Source organism: Notamacropus eugenii, chromosome 1 (assembly GCF_028372415.1).
Source record: "Notamacropus eugenii isolate mMacEug1 chromosome 1, mMacEug1.pri_v2, whole genome shotgun sequence".
In the NCBI taxonomy this organism is placed as follows: domain Eukaryota; kingdom Metazoa; phylum Chordata; class Mammalia; order Diprotodontia; family Macropodidae; genus Notamacropus; species Notamacropus eugenii.
Window position 1 is genome coordinate 624,442,927 of NC_092872.1, and position 20,783 is coordinate 624,463,709.

General features: G+C 37.8%; 1 protein-coding gene across 2 annotated transcripts in view; it reads right to left on the bottom strand.

Moving 5' to 3' along the window:
* Nucleotides 1-1,824: 1,824 nt before the first annotated feature.
* The window catches only part of KCNU1 (potassium calcium-activated channel subfamily U member 1), a 290,355-nt gene continuing 271,396 nt past the window's right edge, over nucleotides 1,825-20,783 (bottom strand). Inside the window, exons 24-25 of one of the 2 annotated variants that reach the window (XM_072635213.1) lie at nucleotides 5,398-5,589; nucleotides 1,825-3,043 (exon numbers count right to left, since the gene is read on the bottom strand). In XM_072635213.1, the coding sequence (XP_072491314.1) occupies nucleotides 2,912-3,043; nucleotides 5,398-5,589 (324 nt within the window). In that variant the 3' untranslated portion in view covers nucleotides 1,825-2,911. The remainder of the gene's footprint in view (nucleotides 3,044-5,397; nucleotides 5,590-20,783) is intronic. The other variant, XM_072635212.1, reaches the window with a different exon arrangement.

The window sequence follows — 20,783 nt, forward strand, 5'->3', positions numbered from 1 at the left end:
GCAAGACCTTGAGAGTGTCCTTGTATTGCTTCTTCTGACCACCATATGAACACTTGTCCAGTGTGAGTTGTCCATAAAAGTCTTTTTGGCAGGCATATGTTTTGCATTCAGATAACATGGCCAGCCCATCATAGTTGTGCTCTTTGAAGCAGATTGTGAAGGCTTGGCAGTTTAGTTCAAGTGAGGACCTCAGTGTCTGGTACTTTATCCTGCCAGATAATCTTCAGACTCTTTCTAAGACAATACAAATGGAAGTGATTCAGTTTCCTGGCACGGCACTGCTAGACTGTCCAGGCTTCACAGGCATACAACAATGAGGTCTGCACAACAATTCTGTAGACCTTCAGTCTAATACCTCTTCTCTCCCATACTTTTCTTTGAAGCCTCCTAAGCACTGAACTAGCTCTGGCAGTGCATGAATCAACCTTATTATCAATGTGTACATTCCTGGAAAGTGCACTATCAAGGCAAGTGATTTATCCACAGCATTCAAAATTTCTCCATTTGCTGTAACTGATTGTTCTTTGTATGGATGGTGTGGTGGTGGCTGATGGAGCACCTTTGTTTTTGTGGTGTTAATTGTTATGCCAAAATTAGCACAAGCAGCAGAAAATTGATCTAGATGTAATCAATAGAGTTTGGCATAGATTTATCTATACCTATCTAATCTATTTCTATAGAAATAGAGACAAGTGTATCAATGTAATTCAATACATATATGTATACACCCACATGTGTTGATGTATCTACATATATGTATGCGTATATATGAATACTTATGTGTATTATATATGCACACATAATGCACATATAAATAATAATGCAGGAATAAATATACATATACATAAAATATAATAATTTCAATACATATACATGCATGCATATATAGATAATTAACAATAATAATAAATGTAAAGCTGATACTACTTTTTGAGAGAGACAGAAGGCATTAGAGAAAAGTAAGCCCCACAAAGCAGAAGCAGGAATAGCAGGTTAAAATTGCAAAGCAGCAAATGTAGTCTTCATGTAAGGAAAATATTCCTAATTATGAGAACTATATAGATATGGAATGCAATGCCTCACAAGGTGGTAAGTTCTTTGATTTTCCTACATTAGAGGTCTTCAAATTAAGACAAGATAACTAATTATGGGGGATATTTTAGAATGGATTTCTTTGTAGGTACAAGTTGGACTCAGGTTCTAGAGGGTCCTTTCAACACTAGTAATTTATGATTTTGGGATAGGATTAAAACACCACCAATTGCAATTGTATCAAACTCAGTGTACTAATTTTGAATGAGGTTGAAGCTGAGAAGAAAAGAGAAAGAAATATAATATTGAGAGGGTGGGAGGTACTTTGGATGAGCTTCAATTGAATCCCAGGTCTTCTGATCCCTGAAACTAAGTGCCATTTAACAGACCACCACTCTGCCAGAGGACCTTAGATGAAGGTGAGTGACATGAATTTATCAATTAGGCACCTGAAGGACAGGGAAGTAAAGAGGAACAGATGGGAAGGATGTAGTGGAACCTTGTCTCCTTTGTTATTGCCCTCATATAAATGCTCTATGAGTTCTCATATGTTGTGTAGGCACTGCTTATATATTCACCTAACTGAATGGAATCCAACCCAATCTGTTTATTTGGAAAATGAAGAAATTAAGACCCAGAGAGTTTGAGTGACTAGAACTGATGCACAGTTTATAAATGGCTGAACCAGGACTAGAACCTTGACTTCCTCATTTATAGACAAGTACTCTTCTGTTCTTGGGGAAATTAACAATGAACTCTCACTGTAGAGACATAACATTTTTTATTATTATTTAGCATAACATATTCCTTTGGAATGACTCAGACTTTTGTTTTATCCTTGTTTTTTTTTATTTAAATTCAATTTTTTTATTGCATGGAGACTGATTTGTCTGATTTTGCTATTATTTCCCTGGCTTTTCTTCTGTTTCTATAGCTAAGAATAATAATTTACAGAACTTTGAAATCGTGTCTATTGAACGCCTATTGTAAGAGGCTGCAGCTTGTGCCTGCACCTCCTCATCTTCGGAATCTCTTCTCCGTAGCAGTGATATTTTCTTTGTGGTTCTTCCTCCTTCTCTTTCTCCTTCTTCCTCCTTTTCTCCTCCCTTTCTGCCTGTAGCATCATATTCACTCATCTTAGATAAATTTGACTTAAAGTCTGATGTTGACTCTGAAAGTAAAGTTGATTCATTGTAATGAGCGATGTTGAATGGGATGGCACAAAACATTAAGTCTGTAGGGTGTAGTTCAAAATCATTGTCTGGTCGAGTAATCACAAATCTGTAAAAGAAATCACAGTTGAAACTCCCACCAACCCCTGTCGTGAAACTGTGCTTGGAGCAAGCATTGGCATTATTTCTACAGAGTTCAGTGGTTTCGGGGAAACCTGATTGATTGTCAGAAAGGGAAAAACAACATCATCTTGATGATTTGGATAAAAAATTCAAAGCTAAAGAAAAAAACGTTTTCCTTCCTTTAATAGAGACCTGCCCACTACATTCTCACGTTCAGTGTTTTAGTTGGAGATTTACTGGGCATGGGGACATTCCATCAGAAAAACAAATACACCATACATTATCCAAAGATGCAAAGTGGTCATGGCTGAGTAAATATCTCTAGCTAGGAGGGTCAGAGATAAACATGAACTAAACTGTATAAGAATCTTAAAGCTTCCAGATTAAGAAAGGGATTATCCATTGTCTCTATTGATGTTTACCCCTCATTTACTTTAAGGGTTGACTCTCATTCCCACACCCCTTCTGCCTCTACAACTCATCCCTTCAACAACTTCTCTGTCTTCTCCAATCCCCAGTGGTAGATTTATTCATTAATGACAAAGATTAATTTTTTTTTGTACTCTGCTTGGCAACCTGCATTTTCAAAAGCAGCATACTTCCCTTTTCTGTAGAGGATTTTGGGGTTCATCATCTATCAGGCGATATAGGCCAAGGCATAGGATTCCAAAATTGTCCAATGACCCACAGAATATCTCTCCAAAAGTATCCCTAGCCTAGGGGAAAAAGAGGAAGCCCTATTGTTATTGCATAAATAAATCAGTCAACATGAATTTTTTATTACAACACTCAGTTCTCCTCAAGAGCAGAAGTTGTGGAGGTAGGAGATCTGCTTCCTAACATCACATTTGGAAGCTACTTGGTTATTTAGTTTAGTTATTAGTTTTTAGAATACTGCCCTGACTACTTTTATGTCTGCTCTAGAGATGCAAAGAAAAGTAAAAACAAAATGAACAAATAAAGACCTCAGTGCCTTCTCTAAAGGATATCACAGTCTAACAAGGGAGAAAAAATGCAAATAATTATGTACAAACAACGTATCTATGTGACAAATTAGAGATAATCTTAGAAGGAAAACATTAAGATTAAGGATGATTGGGAAAGTCTTTTTTTGGTGGAAGACAGAACTTTAGCTGAGATGCAATGGAAGCCAGAAAAGCCAAAATGGAGAGAATTCTACGTAGAAGTGACAGCCAATGAAAATACCCAGAATTGGGGGATACAAGAATCATCAAGGAGGCCAATATCATAGGATCTCAGGGTATCTGGAGGGGGTGGCATGTTTAAGAGTTTTGGGAAGATAGGAAGGAGCAAAGTTATGAATGACTTCGAAAACAAAGAAATAATATTTCATATTTGATCTTGAAACATGTAGAGAATCATGGGAAGTTATTAAATGAGGACAAGAGGGAAGGCATGATATTGATCAGAAGGAAGATCAGCTTGATAACTGAGTAGAAGGGTGAACTGAAGTGGACAGAGACTTGGGGCAAGGAAACCAACCATTTCAATAATGTAGGCATGAAGTGATGAAGTCCTATACCAGGCTGATGGAAGTGTAAGAAGAGAGAAATAACTTACAGGAGAGATGCTAGGAAGGTAGAAATGATAGGAGATGGTGATAAAGATGAGATAAAAAACAAAAGCCTTCAACAGACTTGAAAATTTGATTTTCAAGGTATTTAATGAGCTTGAATACTGAGGGATCTCCAGGTCATACTGTACTATAAGATATATTTTATTATGAGACATTACTCTAAGGTCATAGTCTCAGGTGCTCCCTAGAGAAAGTTCAAAGACCTTAAGTAGAAGTAATGGCCACTATGGTCAAACAAATCCAAAAGATTCTCTCAGATGAAAAAAAGAAACAAATCTGGGCAACACTAAAATTTAGGAAAACATTCCAGTGAGAAAGAGTGAAAGAGAACAGTGATCCTTGCAGATCATTTTGGTTTTTCCTTGACAGCATAAGGGGTTTCAGGCTGTCATACCTCTAGATTATAATTACTTATTGATATATATGCCAATATCAGTTCAAAAATTCTGAATGACTGAAATAATAAAAAAGGAAGCAAAACTGAGAAGTTGATACTTTTTTCCCTTTCAGTTTGGTTTTGCCTTTCTTTGCTTTCAGCACAGTGCCTTGTACACTATTGTTGTTTAATCATTCACTTATGCCTGACTCTTTATCATCCCAATTGGGAGTTTCTTGGCAAAAACACTGAAGTAGTTTGCCACTTCCTTCTCCAGCTCATTTTACAGATGAGGAAACTGAGGCAAATAAGGTAAAGTAATTTACTACAGCTAGTAAGTATCTGAGTCCAGATTTGAACTCAGGTCCTCCTAACTCCAGGACTGGTACTTTATCTATCGTACCACCCAGCTGCTCTACCTGGTACATAGTATGTGCTAAACAAACACTTGTTAGCTTACAATGACTTTGAATGTTTTGGAAGTTGTATGCAGAAACTCACAGAAAGAAGTGGTGGTATCTAGAAGTTTGTGTCCTGCACTGGAAGCAAGCTGCTCCATCTTCTGCTGCAAATTTTCTATTACTTCCCCAAACCATATCAATTTTACATTCTTCACATTCTTATGGATTCCACTAACTAGCATAAAGTTGGGTGATAGTAGTACCCAGGTGTAACAAACATATCCACATATATATCCACCCCAGAGCCATAAATGTTTCTTTTCTATTCTGATCCCTTACATACGCAGTGGATCTGTTCACATCTACCAGGGTCACTCAATTCCCTTTAGCATCTTTTTTCTACCTTTACTTTTCATTGGATTAAGAAAACAGACAGCCTATAAAAACATGCTTCCCAGAAAACCAACCTAGAAAAGGTTGGAAAAGAAGCATATATACTTGACAATACTTTTAAGCTTACTTTTCTATTAATTCATCCTATTTTATGTTAGGATGCTGTAGGAATAAATATTTACTCATTAATTGTTCTGAGCCTGAATTAACACAGTTAACCTGGTCATTTTCAGACACCATCGAGAGCGGAGAAAAAAGGGAAATCAATGTTATGATAAAATTTAAAAAAAAAAATGAACTTACAGGAAGGTCCCTTAACATTGTTGTGCTCAAGGAGAGAAGAGCCAGTTTACACCGGCCTCTTCCAAACAAGAGTGAAAAGCTGCTATCATGGGCAGCAACATTCTCCTTTTCCACACATGGCTCTATTTCATGACTCACCCCACCTGTCACTATCATTTGGAGAAATTCGAGGACACGGTAGTTATAGAAGGCCTGGAAAAGAAGGACAGAGGCAAGTGAAATGGTCAGGAAGGAAGTGACAACTAATTTATAGAGACCCAGAAACTGAGAGTGAGAGTAGGCAGAACTTTTTCAAAGCCATATTTCCCAAAATCATCATCATATATATAATCAAATGCCAACTCTCCATGAAGCTTTCTTGGATCCCCTGTTAATTTCAGCCTTTTCCTCACTGGGCCTCACATGCATTTTAGGTACTTCTCCTGTTTTATATTACAGATACTTATGTGAGTCTTACAGCTCCTTTCTAGACTAACATGCACTTATCATGTTACTAACATATTCTGCCTTTCTCCCTGCCCATGAGCTCCATGAGGGTAGGTGCTATGTTGTATCCAAACTTCGAACCTTTCCCAGTGCTGAGTACCATGGTCTGCACCCTATAGGGGCTTAATAAAAGTGTTTGCTGAGTAGAATTAGATTTTCAAAAAACATTTTTTTTTAATTCCAAATACACAACACTGTACTAACCTAGAAACAAAGAGAACTACACTGCCTGTTACCTGTCTTATACTAGCTTACATATTATACCTGAAATAGAAAGGAGGAAAAAGATGATTTTGAGATAGATATACACTAGCTATAAATGATTTCACAAATTAAGACAGAACTATTCTCAAATTTATTACAATTTATGTTATCATTACTTGTGCATTTGTTAATTTTATTCCCTTTATTAGATTGTAAACTCATTAGCAATTTTGTCCAGTTTTACCTATGTGTTGCAAGATCCTGGCATACTTTGTTCATAATAGATACTCAACAGATATTTGATTAATTGAATTAAGGATGCAATTTTTCTCACTCTACTCCTATAAGATGTAATTTAAAAAGTGTCTTGATAACTTCTTTTTTTTTTTGTCTCTCTGTCTCTGTCAGTATGTCTCTCTACTATCCCTATTCCCTGTCAACAATAAGGAAAAAAAATGAAGTACTTCTCTCAAGTGCAGTTAAGTAAAACAAATCCTTACGTTGCCTATGTCTAAAATATGTTTCATTCTGAATCGAGTCCATATTTTGTCTGTCAAGAGGTGGGCAGCATGCTTTACTAAAAATGCCCTGGAATTGCTGTCATTCCTTTGGCTGATCAAAGCTGTCCAATTTTTCAAAGTTTTTTTTCAATTATAAAATTATTGTTAATATAAAAACTGTTCTTATGATTCTACTGACTTTATTCTGCATCACTTTATATGAATCTTTCCATTTCTCTAAAATTCTCCATTTTGTTATTTTTTACACTAAAATATTCCATCATATTTATATGTCATTATTTGTTTAGTCCTTCACCAATAGATATATATTCCCATTAGTTTCCAGTTCTTTGACTTGGCAAAAAAAAAACAAACAAAAAACTATTGTTAATATTTTTGCACATATGTATCCTTTTCCTTTTTTATGATTTTTTTTTGAGGCATAAGCCCAGAAGGTATATTCCTGAGTATGCCCAAGGCAGGCACAGTTTCTTAATTTTGAGGCATAGGTCCAGATTGCTTTCTAGAATAGCTAGATATAGCTCCACAAACAGAATGTTACTGTGCGTGTTTTCACATACCCCCTCCAATAATGGTCATTTTTCTTGGTTGCCATCTTTGTCAATCCTTGGATGCAGCCTTTTAACTGAGTCCAGGTTTTACAGAACAAATCCTTTTATTAAGAGGGTTGTTCTGTGAAGTTTGGATTTAAAGTGCCACACTTGAGGACCTGGAGGTATATACATTTTCCCCAACAACTACTTTAGTTTTATCTCCTTTATCTCTATGATAAGTTTTACCATATTGTTTTATTGTTGTAATTTTCTTCGATGGAATTTTCTATTACATCTATGTTTTAGCCTTTCATCTGTCAATGAGAAATATGTAAACTTCTTTCTGTTCCCATTCATTTAGTTCACCATCATATATGTGGTATGTTTGTATCCTTCAGCTATTTTGGTCACTGTCAATGACATTGAAAGCTCACTATGAATATTGCATGGCAAAGGAATCATAGCATGTTGACAAATACATTGGACTAGATGTTAGAAGGTCTGTGAACCAGGGTTTTTATTCCAACCATGTCCTTCTCTAATGTTGTTTTTAACCAATCTCTTTATTTCACTTTCAGTTTCCATGCTTATAAATTGAGAATAAAAATAACAGTTGTACCTACCCCAAAAAAGATTTTGGTGAGGATTCAATATGATTGTTATATTTCCTCTTAAATCCTCCTCTCTCCTAGCTTTCCTATTACCATCTTCCCAGTGCCCCAGGCTCACAAGCTAGGTATCATCCTGGAGTCCTAACTATCCTTCATCCCCCATATCCAATCGGTTGCCAAGGCTGTTGATGTCACCTTTGCATGTCTCAAATATGACCCCTTCTGTCCTCTAACACTGCCCCCACTGTAGTGCAAGCCCTCATCACCTCACATCAGGAATATTGCAATAGCCTGCTGGTGGGTCTGCCCACCTCAAACCTTTCCTCACCCCAATTCATCCTCAATTCATCACTTAAAATGATTTTCCTAAAAGACAGGTCTGATCATCTCTTCCCCCTCCTCCCAATGCCCTCCTATTGCCTCCAGGAGCAAATACAAAATGCTTTGTTTGGCATTCAAAGCCTATTTGCCACCCCCACCCCCTCACCACATACACACTTTTCCAGTCTTCTTATACCTTACTCCCTGACGTATAGTCTTCAATTCAGTGACACTGAGATCCTGGCTGTTCCATTCCATTTCATGGCTCCAGGCATTCTCTCTCTGACTGTTCCCCATACCTGTAATGCTCTTCTTTCTCCTTTCCTGACCTCCCTGCCTCCCTTTAAGTCCCAACTAAAATCCCACATTCTACAGGGAGCCTTCTCCAATTCTTCTTAACTAGTGACTTCCCTCTATTAATTATTCCCTATTTATTCTGTATATAGTTTGCTTTGTATATGTTTGTTTGCATGCTATCTCCCTCATGGAGATAAGCTCCTTGAAGGTAAGGACTATCTTTTGTTTATTAGCATAGTGACTAGAACAAGTAGATACTTAATAAGTGTTCCTTAACTGGTTGATAGATTGTGTATATGAAAGACATTCAAAAAGAAATAAATGGGAATGAGGTGCACCTGTAGCTGAACTCACAAGTATCACTTTGTTTACTATTCAGTCCAGACTCCATGAGCAGTTTCCTATCAGGTACTGCTTCATCTATATAATATTAATATATTGAGCAATCGGCCCTCTCTTTCAGTCCATCTGTAGTATGGTAGGCTTAATGGTCAGAAAAATTATTGAATGAATATGTGAAATTATAAGAAAGGAAGAAATAATGCAATGTTCTTGGGCAAGAGAATTCAATGTAGTTATTCATTCCCCAGTCTACTGCAACAGTTATACCAGAAAAATCATTTTAATAATATATTTTATTTCCACAGCATTCCTTCTCTCCCCTCCTTTCCTGCAAGAGATAATATTAAATTCAATACAAAATAACTAGCTATGAAAAAAAGCATTTTAACTTGCATATGTATCTTTAAAAAAGTCCTTTTTTTCAGTAAAAGTTAAAAATCTCATTTCCTGAATCAAAATTTTCTATAAATGTAATAGCAACACAGCACTCTTATTGGATGGTGTTGCCTTTCCTTAAAGGGAACGCTAAAGATCTGATTGTTTAATTTTCATTGTAAGCATTCAACAAATCAGATCTTCATTTATTGTTTTGTTGTTGTTTAGACTTAAGAAGAGTGGTGCAGAAAATGGTTAATAATGTTAATAATTTTACATTTAATGTAAAAGGGTATCATGCAGACTTTTTTTTTCAGAGAGCTAGTTGTTAAATATTAACCAGCAAACCTCTCTTTTTAATTCAGAGTTTATTGTAATATTGGTATGATTTGTTCAAGGACAGCCAAGGAAAATGAGGGGAAAAGGACTGCCTGAATATTTCCCAAATGTAATAGAAGTGTCGCCCTTCTACTTCACCTTAATCTCCGTTCTCAAGACATCTCATAAGGGAATCTGACTCCTTCTAATTCCCCTTTGCTCTTCTGCCTTTCAACCCACCAAAACCCAAAAGTCTACTTATAGAATATGCTCCCTCCCACCCCACCCTCTGCTAGCTTTAAGGAGCCAAGATGGGGATGAATGAAATTATTAAATTCAGTCTAAGCCTCAATCCGATTAAGATCATATGACCATATTGTAAAGTGATCAAATATAATGCAGTTAATATAATTCTCTACTGTTTAAAGTCAGGGTTTATATTCCTGTGTTATCCCAGAGTGCTCTGAGGGATTCTGCACTTAGAATATTTAACTGAGGAGGATTTTACTTTAGAAGCATCATTTCTTCATATTTGACATCAAAAGGATCACATTTCTATGCTGGAGGAAATAATGGGATTTGTGTGTCACCCTTATGCTGGGCTTTCTTCTCTTCTTATTACTGCAGACTCAGATGTGCATTCCGCCTTTATTAAAGAAAATCTGTAAGTCGCAATGTGCTTTAAATACTTCAGGACCTTTAAATTTCCAGTATCTGAACACTTGCTAGAACAGTAGGGAAAGATGTAAACTTAAATGGAAGCAGCTGGAAGACCAGTGCCTATGATGAGAGCCATCTCAAGGGTCTATTAATACTTAACACAACAGATAGAAATCTGTGAGCCATTTGATGAACATTTAAAAGCCAAAGATCTTCCAAAGGAAGTTCTAGAATGAGGCAACCTGGTTCTAGAGTACTAGTCTAGAACTCATGGCACTTGAGTCATTCTAACTTAGTACTAACTGACAATATGAACCTTAAACAAGTAATTTCTTCTTTACTAAAAAGAAAAAGCAATTGCCAATGGCAACCCTGACCAAGATGAATTAGCCTAAATGGACAGGTTCAGAAGTAAGTATATTCAGATAATCTAAATGGAGGAAGTTAAGTGGCAGAGCAGATAGGATAGTCGACTTGGAGTCAGCAAAACCTGAGCTCCAATATGGCCTCAGGCACTTAATAACTGTGACTTTGGGCACTTAGCTTCTGTTTGTCTCAGTTTCCCCAACAATAAAATATGGAAAATAATAATACCTACTTCCCAGGATTGCTGGGAGGTTCAAATGAAATAAATCAATCAAAAAACTTTTTTTTATGTACCAGGCTCTTTGCTGAGTATTGGGCATACAAAAAAAGGCAAAAGATAGTCTTGCCTTCAAGCAATCCATAAGTTAACGATGGAGACAATAAGAAAATCTATCAAACAAGCTAAATACAGAATAAATAGTAAATAATGAAAAGAAGGAAGGCACCAGAATTATGAAGACTTGGGAAAGGTTTCCTGTAGAAAGTGAGATTTTAGTTGGGACTTGAACTCAGCCAGGGAAGCTAAGAGGCAGAGATGAGGAGGGAAAACAGTCCAGGCATGGAAGACAGCCAAAGAAAATGCTGAGATCCAGAAGGTGGGATGTCATGTTGGTGGAACACCGAGGAGGCTAGTGTCCTTGAATCAAAGAATACTTGGGTTATGGGGAGGTCATAATGTTTCAGAAGATTGGAAAGGGGGAGGGATGGGGACTTGGTCAAGAAGGGATTTGAATGTCAAACAGAAGATCCCAAATAGGGAGCCACTGTTGTTTACTGAATAGGGTAGTTGTTTTTCTTTTTGTCCTTCATTCTTGAAAAGGACCATGGCATCAGGAAGGTCATGCCATGACATGCATTTAAGTGAGGGAGGTCTATGCAAAATCACCAGCCTCACTTTCTCCTCTGATGTCATCTGGGTCCAGTGGCAAGATATAAATCAGGATGACTGGATATAACCCCAGATGCAGTGGGAGAGAGTGGCCCTTTTAAGCTAAAGTCTTAATTTGACTGAGGCAATGCCCAATCAGTGATTAAGGCTAGGTAAGAAATGATACAGAGAATTGCTTCTTTTACCTAGTCAAAAATTTCATTCTGGGAGGGGAAGACCCTCAGAATTTCTGGCCAAAGCAGAAACAATTTCTATTTACATTCACTCTGAGACAATTAGGAGGGCCCAAAGAATGATCAAGTGCGATTTGGCCTGGGACCTGTTGTTGGTCAATCAATGAGAGCCAGAGGGATTTGAATTGAAGGAATGGTACCTCACTGGACTATAAACTCTTGAATAGGGTAATGGCATGACTGAACCTTCACTTTAGGAAAATCACTGTAGCAGCTGAATGGGGGATGAATTAAAGTAGGGAGAGACTTGAGACAGGCAGACTTACCAGTAGGCTACTGCAATAATCTAGGTGTGAAATTATGAGGGCTTGCACTTGAGTGGTGACTGTGTCACCGTAGAGAATCAGATGCCTTTGAAGGATATTGCAAAGGTGAAATTGACAGTCTATGTCCATAGATTGGATGTGATGAAATTAGGGTAGTGAGAGATAGTGAGGTGAGATGGGGCTTTAAGAATCAACTAGTTTCAAATTCTAATTTTACAGATGATCAGGCCCAAGGAGAATAAATGACACATCTAAAATCTCACAGATAGTAAAATAAGTCAGGATTTGAACCCAATTCCCTTGGCTCTGGATCTGCTGATTTCCACTAAAATACTTGTACTTAAAATCCACTATTTCCACATCAACCAGGAATCAAATTGGGAGGAATATTTTTTCTAAGAGATAAGAACTTAAGTTTTTACGTTTTACATTCCTTTTATCTTTGGGTTCTGAAAACTGGATCCCTCCTAATGACATGTTCTCCCTGGCCTCCCCTTTTATCACTGGCTGTACCCATATCTTCTTTCACTAGTCAAGGTGGAGGACAATATTCCTTGTTCTCCATTGCATTTTCAGTTTTCCCCTCTATCATTCTTACTTAGTAATCTTTCCTTGTGGTTCACTCAACCATATCTATCACCTAATCAAAGTTATGGTAGATATTGTCTACCAACTTCCAGGACATTTCGCTTCTTTCTTCAATAACTTCAGTGTCTGGCTTACAGGTTTTCTCCTCTCCACAAATCCTGCTCTCATACTAGAGATAACAATATACATACTGATATTCTCTGAAACACCCTCCTGTAACTTCAAGGCCACATGTGGCTCTCTAGGTCCTCAAGTACAACCCTTTGACTGAATCTAAAGTTCACAAAACAAATACCCTCAGTAAAAGGGTTGGTTCTGTAAAACTTGGACTTGGTCAAAAGGTTGCACTTGAAGACCTAGAGGACCACATGTGGCCTCGAGTCCCTTAATCATTTCACATGATGCATTCCTCTACTCCTCCTCAGCCACATACAGGATTGATGGGCATACCTTTGATATTGCCACTACCCACAAATTCACCACTTCCATGATTATTAACTCTGAAATTCTCTCTGAAACTCTGATCACAATCTCTTTTCACTCCCCCTCTCCCTCTGCCTTGCAGCTCCAAACCATTTTTTGTCTTCCATACTGTGAACTCCTTCCTTACTGCCTTGAGTCATTAGTTCTTTCTCAGGCTTTCAACCTTATACTCCAGCTTGACCCTTGGAAACCAGTTGAACTCTATACTTTCCTCTTAGCTTGAGTTTTTTGCTCATTTAACCTACTGACTATCTCACCTTGCCAAAGACACAGCCTTGGATCATTCGTACCATCTGCTTCTTATGGTCCTATACAAGTGCTTCTGAACAAAGCTGGAGAAAATCACAAAGCTGTGTGCTGAGTATACTAGAAATGTAAGTTACGTAGCCTTAACTGGGCCCTCATTGCTTCAAGGCAATCTTGTTTTATTTTTCCCTAATTAACTCCACCTCTCAAATCCCAGTATTTTCACGGGCTTTCCCTCATGCTTGGAATGTTCTCTCTCCTCATCTCTGTCTTCTGGCTTCCCTGGCTTCTTTCAATTCCCAGATTAAATTCCACCTTCCACAGAAAGCCTTTCCTAATGCCCCTTAATGCCAGTACCTTGGTTATCATTTTCCAGTTTACTCTGTTTACAGCTTATTTGCACTATACTATTTACATTTGTCTCTACAGTTACATTGAGAACTCCTTGAAAACTGGGACTATCTCTTTATCTTTCTTTGTATCTCCAGTGCTTTACACATAGTAGGATGCTTAATAAATGTTTATTGACTGACATGACTTTGTGAGGAAGTTCCAGGGTGGAAGAAAATCTCACAAAGGAGAAACGTAAGTAAAAGAACTATGCATTTGTATCTTCAAATGTCTATGTCTCTTCTTGAAGGAGAGAGTTCAGCATCCTCTGAGGAGGATGTATTTGGAGCTTGTACTCCAAGCTCAAGGGTACTGGGGCAGCTATTTCTCATTCTGATAACATCAATAGAGTGGTCTGTTCTCAACCTGGGAACTATATCCAAGACATAGTAGAGAAACCCCCCTAAGAAGTATGAATACACATGGTTACTACATGATCCTGATAATTTCTGAGGCCATAAATGGTACTAACTTAAGGAACCCTGGAAGTGTTGCCAGAAATTATAAAGTCTTGGGCAAAACTTTGAAGACCACAGTGGTATGGGCTACATTTTCCTCATAGCTAACCCATTAAGGGCAATGACTGAAAAATAGAAAATTTGATTTGATGGGATTAAAGCCTATTTTTAGAATATGACTCTGGGTGAGTATACCTTATTTAAAAGATAAAACATATATAAAGGTAAAATCACCTAACATTGCATATTAAGAAAGTATACTAATGTGAGAAAATCTAAGAACTAGAAGAAGAAAACATAGTGAAAACATAGCACATAGGTGATGTGCTAATGGAAAAAGAGAAGTGATATTGTCATATGTATACTAGAGAACTATAGAATGAAGTAGAATGAGGAATTCCAGGAAACAGATCATTAGCCCAACACAGAGACATGACATAGTTGTGATTGGTAACTTTCTTTTTAGTCAGAATTACTAACAGCTCTTTGACTCAATGAAAATTCTGTCTCTTAAAAGGATGGAGGAATATACAAAGGGAAATTCCATTCTGATTCTGATTCCCACTAACAGGGAGAGAATGGATCCTGGTGTGAAAATATGGTGAACCTGAGAGAAACTGAAAACTTTCTATTGTATTTTGTGATAGGAAAAATAGAGGAAATCAGGCATACTTTAGCATGCATGTTAGGACTAAGGAGAGAATCTAAATTTCAGAGACTTTGAATGAAGGACAGATAGGATCCTATGTTCTGAGATGTTAGCAGGAAATCTTCCCAGGAGGTAGACTGGGAAACTCTCAAGAATGAAATTCTGAAGACATAAACAGAAACAATTCTGATGTGGAAAAAAAAGAAAAGATGGTAGTTGTCTGAAAAGACTGATGTGTATGCATAGGAATCTCGCCAACCAAATTAGATTTTTAAAAGATGTACTAAAGATGGAAACAAGGATAGGAAATAGAAGATGGATAGAAGATAATCTCATAGTCTTGGGAAAATATTGTCACAAATGTGATAACTTAGAATAAGCTGGTGTTGGCAAGGAAAGTTAGGGGCACCAAAAATATGTCTATTTTAATGTTATATTGAGGGAAAAAAGAGTCTCCAAGAACTATTTAGACTTCTGTTTGGGTGGATGGAAAGATGATAACTGATTATTGTCTTATATCTGAAAGAGAGGGAGAGAGAGAGAGAGAGAGAGAGAGAGAGAGAGAGAGAGAGAGGGAGGGAGAGAGAGAGAGAGAGAGAGAGCGAGAGCACATTATGGCTCGGTTCTTTTTTGTTTGTTTTTGCCAAGGACAATGATCTTTGTGGTAGAAGTCACAAACAAAAACAGCAACAACAACAAAAAACCCAACAGGAGGCAGATTCCCAAGATAAGTCAGTAGGTAGTAAGAGTGAACCTGGCAGCCTTGTATTAGCAGAAGTCACATGGCCCAGATGGGCTATCTCCTCAGACATATGAGAAGGGCTGGAAGATGTGATTGCTGAGTGAATACCTGTGAGATCTGAAAGATTATGGTGAACAGGAAAGGTACTCAAGGACAAGAGAAGGACAAATATTATCTTGATTTAAAAATAAAAAGGAAGATAATAGAACCTTCAGACTATAGATCAGTTATCTTAACTTCTATTCCTGGGAAAATTCTGGAACAATCAGGAAGGAGATGGATAGTGAATATCTGGCAAAGAGAGATGATAACAAAAGGCCTGCCAGGTTTCATCCAGAATAAGTTTTGTCAGATTAATCTTATTTTTCCTTTTTTGACATAATTACTAAACTGGTATTTATGGGAGATGTTACAGATCTTACTTTTACTGTTCAGTTGTTTTGTCATGTCAGACTCTTCATGACCCCTTAGATTTGGTCATGGGGTTTTCTTGGCAAAGATACTGGAGTGGTTTGCCATTTCCTTCTCAGGTGTCCCCATTTTACAATTGAGGAACTGAGGCAAATAGGGGTTAAGTGATTCCATGTCCAGTGCTCTATCCACTGCACCACCTAGTTGCCCCATATTTTACTTAGATTTTGGTAAAACAGTTGATAAAATATCCCATAATATTCTTATGGAGAAGAGGGAGAGATGTGAACTAGATACTAATGCAATTAGATGGATTCAGGCCTGATTGAATGATCAGTCTCCACAGTAAATGTACACTTGACAGGATGTTACCAACAGAGTTCTCTGGGCATCTGAGCTTGTCATTGTACTATTTTATTTGGAAAAAAATGAGAGGAATGTTTGAAGGAACTGAAGATGTTTACACTGGAGAAGAGAAGTCTAGGAATGAAAAGTAGGCTATGATGGCTATGTTCAAGGGGCTTTCATAGGAAAGAGGGATTAGATTTGGTTTTTTTAGCCATTTCATTCATTCAATTCAATAAAGATTTATTAGGTGCTTCCAATTTGCCAGGCATTGTGCATAATCTGAAGATACAAAAAGAGGCAAAATACAGTTCCTGCCCTTTAGGAGTTTGTGACCTAATGGGGAAGAATCAATGGCCAATTAATCTAACGGTCACTAAGGCAAAAACAGAAACAATAGTTGGAAGTTGCCAAAGTGGGAGAATAAGGCTTGATCTACCATCATTGATTTTCTTTCTGTCTGTCTAACCACCCCTTAGTTTCTTTTGCTGGCTTTTCAGCCAATTCACATTCCCTAATTGTGGGCATTCCATCCTAGGCCTTCAGTTCATCTCTCTCTCTCTATGCTCTTTTTCTTGGTGACCTCCTCAGTTTCCACAGGTTTAGTTATTATGTCTATGCTAATGACTCCCACATCTATACATCTAGCCCCAACCTCTTCCCTGAGCTTATCTCACATCTACAAATACCTTCTGGAAATTTCACATAGGAGGTCTTAGAGACTTCTCAGTCTCAAATGGGAAAAGGTACTCCTTATCTCCTTTTTTATTATGTTGATATAGCTAAGTGGCAGCAGTGGAGAAAGTGTTGGACTTGGAATCCAGAAGTTCTGCATTTAAATACAACCTCAGACACTAGCTGTGTCACCCTAGGCAAGTCACTTAACCTGCCTTACTTAATAAGCCTCAAGTTTTCTCATCTGTAAAATAGGAATAGTAATAATAGCACCTTCCTTACAGAATTGTCCGGAGGATCAAATGAGACAACACATTAAAGCACTTTCCGTACCTTAAACCACTCTATAAATGCTAGCTGTCGTTTCCCCTAAACTCAACCAGATTTGTAACCTTGGAGGTATCTTCAACTCCTAGTTTTCACCCTATATATCCAAACAATTGCTCAACCTTGCTGTTCCTACCCCCCAACATTTCTTGGATTTGATCCATTTTCTATATTCACATAACCACCACTTTAGTTCATTACTTATTCACTGTTATTGAAACAATTTCCCAATTCATTTCCCTGCCATATATTTCTTTTTAGTTTAGTCCTTCTTCCACATGGATGACAAAGTAATTTACTGAAACAAAGATCTGACCATATTTATTCAATGAATTTTAGTGACTCCTTATTTCATCTAGATTCAAAATATAAACTCTTCCATTTAGTTTTTAAAGTCCTTTAAAACCCTGGCCCAGCTTATCTTTCCCATTACTCCTCTCTCAGTCAAGTCAAGCTAACCTTCTTTCAGTTCCTCCCCCATAACCCTCTATCTCTTGCCTCCTTGCCTTTGTGCTGACTATCCCCCATGCCTGGAATATAGTCCCTCTTCACATTTGCCTCAAAGAACCCCTCTCTTCCTTCAAGATATATGCCATCTTTGGCATGAAGTCTTTCCTGAACCCCTCAACTTTTTCAAATTACATTGTCTTCCTCTGTATTTACTTATATTAATTCTGTATATATTTATATCTGTCCTTGTCTCCCCCATTAGAAAGGGGTTAGCTTTTCATGTAAAGATATCTTCCTTCATTGTGTTTTGTCTGTATCACCAAGAATAATACCTGGTGCATGGTAGATACTTATATTCTTGTTGATTAATTCCTAACAATTATAGAGATCTAAACATTTCATAGTATGCCTTTAAAGAAAAGGGTCAGCCCCTCCTCCAGGTCAATTGCAGGTCTTGAAGTGGAGATTGGATGACTACTTGTCAAATATATTACATTGCAGATTAATTTTTAGGTATGAAAATCCCTTCCACTTCAAAAATTCAACTGTTCTGTGACTTTAAAGGTGACACGAGGTTTGATGGTGAGATCAGCTTGGGAAGCTGGTAGTCACCCTATAGGATGTCAATACAAATGGCATTTGCTTTTGGCATGATACTTTGCCAAGGAACTGAGGGGATCCTTTTCAGTTTTCTTTAATTCCTCATCATCAAGTTTCCAGCATTCAAGAGTATTTGAATTCTTTTGAATAGAATATTGGACTTAGAGTTAGGAAGATCTGTGTTCAAATCTGTCCTCAAATATTTGCTAGTTATATGATCATAGACAAGTCATTTAACCTCTGTCTCCCTCAGTTTTCTCATCTATCAAATGGGCATTGTAATAACATCTGCCTCCCAGAGTTCTTGTGAAGATAAAATGAGATATTTGTAAAGGGCTTTGCAAAACTTAAAGCAATAAATTAATTAATAAGCATTTATTAAGTACCTACTATGTGCCAGGCATTGTGATAAGCATACCAAAAGATGCAAAAAAAAAAAAAAAAAAAGGCCCAGCTCCTGACCTAGAGGAGCTTATAATCTAGTGGGTGAGACCACATGCAAATAAATTTATAAAAAATAAGCTGTTGTGGTTGTTGTTGTGTTCGTCCTTCAATTTTGAAGAAGACCATGCCATCAGAGAAATGATGATATGACTTGCACTTGACTTTGTTTTGAGTGAGGGAGGGCTGTGCAAGGTCACCAGCCTCACTTTCTCCTCCTGAGCTAACTGGATCCAGTGACCAGATAGATATTCATCAGGATGACTGGAAATGGCCCACTATGCATTGGGAGACCCTGGCCCCTTTAGGCTAAGGCCTTTTCAGGTATTCACTTAGAGTGAGGTAATGCCCATTCCATTAATAGACCTTGTTAAGAAGTGAGTCAAGGGATGACCACTTTAATTAGAAAAAAGGAAAATAAATATCAAGCTGGGAGGTGAAGACCCTCAGCTTTGCTGTTTGAAAGAGAAACAGTTACCACTGACATTCGCTCTAACCCAGCAGGGCAGAAAATACAGCCATTAAGTGGAGCTTGGGCAGGGACCTATTGTAGTACAATCTATGGGCTTTAGAGTGAATTGGGAGGAAGGATGGAAGGAAGGAAGAAAAGAAAAGAAAGAAATCTAGCTAATCTAGCTAACTGAGCAACTTCTGGCCATGAAAATTTGCCTTCCTTTGGAGTGGAGGAGAAGGAGAGGGAGTAGAAGCAGAAGCAAGAGAGGGAGAAGGAGAAGGAGAGAGAGAGGGAGAAGGAGAGAGGAAGGCACCAGAATTAAGAGAGATTGGAAACACTTCTTGTAAAAGATAGGATTTTATTTGGGACTTTATGGAAGCCAGGGAAGAAAGTAGGCAGAGCTGAGGAGGAAGAGCATTGCTGTTTGTTCTTCAATTTCTAAGAGGACCAATGACATCACAGGTGATGTCTTGACTTACTCATGAATAAGATTTAAGAGAGGGCAGAGCTGCACAAAGTCATCAGTCTTACTCTCTCTTCCAGAGTCATTAAAGTCCAATAGCAAGACAAAAGTCAGGGTGACCAGTGATGACCCAGGATGTGGTGGATGACTTTGGTGCCTTTGATGTCTGTCCAAACTCTAAACTCTCCACAGTACCTACTTTTAGCCCCTTTCATGTGGAACAAATTGTTCTCATTCACTAATTCAGCCAGGGGAAATCTTCACATGCTTGTAGTAGACTTCCTCTTAACTCAACAAAAGGTCTGAGATGTGTTGATTATCCTCAACCTGGTTTAACCCATCTGCCAAGGTGGTTTACTGATGTGTGTATACTTTGCAAGTGACACTTTCCAAATGATTAATGTTCTGTTTCTTTATCACTAATGCTAATTTCTTTTTACATACTATCCTTACTGTCTTTGGAGGCAGGGAAGGGCATCTATTCCCTTAGGGATGCTGTATGACTCCTGAAACTGGTTTAGTTTCCAGGGGGAGGGGTGAAAAATAAGGAGAGGTTTTATCTTCAAAATTTTTATCCATAGTTCAACTATATCAGTTTAATACTAAGTACTTTCCTCATTTACTCCATTTCCTCTTTGCTTCCCCTTCATTTCCCCATCTTCCTGATCTTAACAATACCTGGGACAATACCTGGCACAGTAACCTTAAGAAATGCTCATTCATTCATTCATTCATCTTTTTATTCCTCATTCCTTTCTTAGATTTCCTTGTTTTATCCTTCCTGCTCTTCCCCTTATATCTTACTTCTATTTTTTCTTATTATCTTCCTCCCCCCCTTTCCTTCTTGGCCTCCTCCTTTTTATCCTCCCTTTTTTTCTCTTTCTCCTCTTACTCTTTCAGCCCATTTTTTTCTTCTGGTAGATTCCAAGTAGCTCCTTGCTCCCCTGCATGAGTGGATCAGCCAATATTTGTCTAAGGCTCCTTAGCTGCAGAAACACATTGATGCCATATGAGCATTTCTCCAGAGAACTGGGATCTTAAACCCAGCAGCAATGTTACCCACCAGAGGCAAGTCATGCTGCATCTCAAGTATCTATCTTTCTGACAAAACTAGTCATTCATTACCAGAGAACTGACAAAATGACATTTTCCCTAACAGTGCCCCCCTCCTAGGAAAGTAACTAGACTTTACTCTCTTCTTTACTTGCCAAGTTCTTTGGCTAAGACAAAACTTTAGCTAAG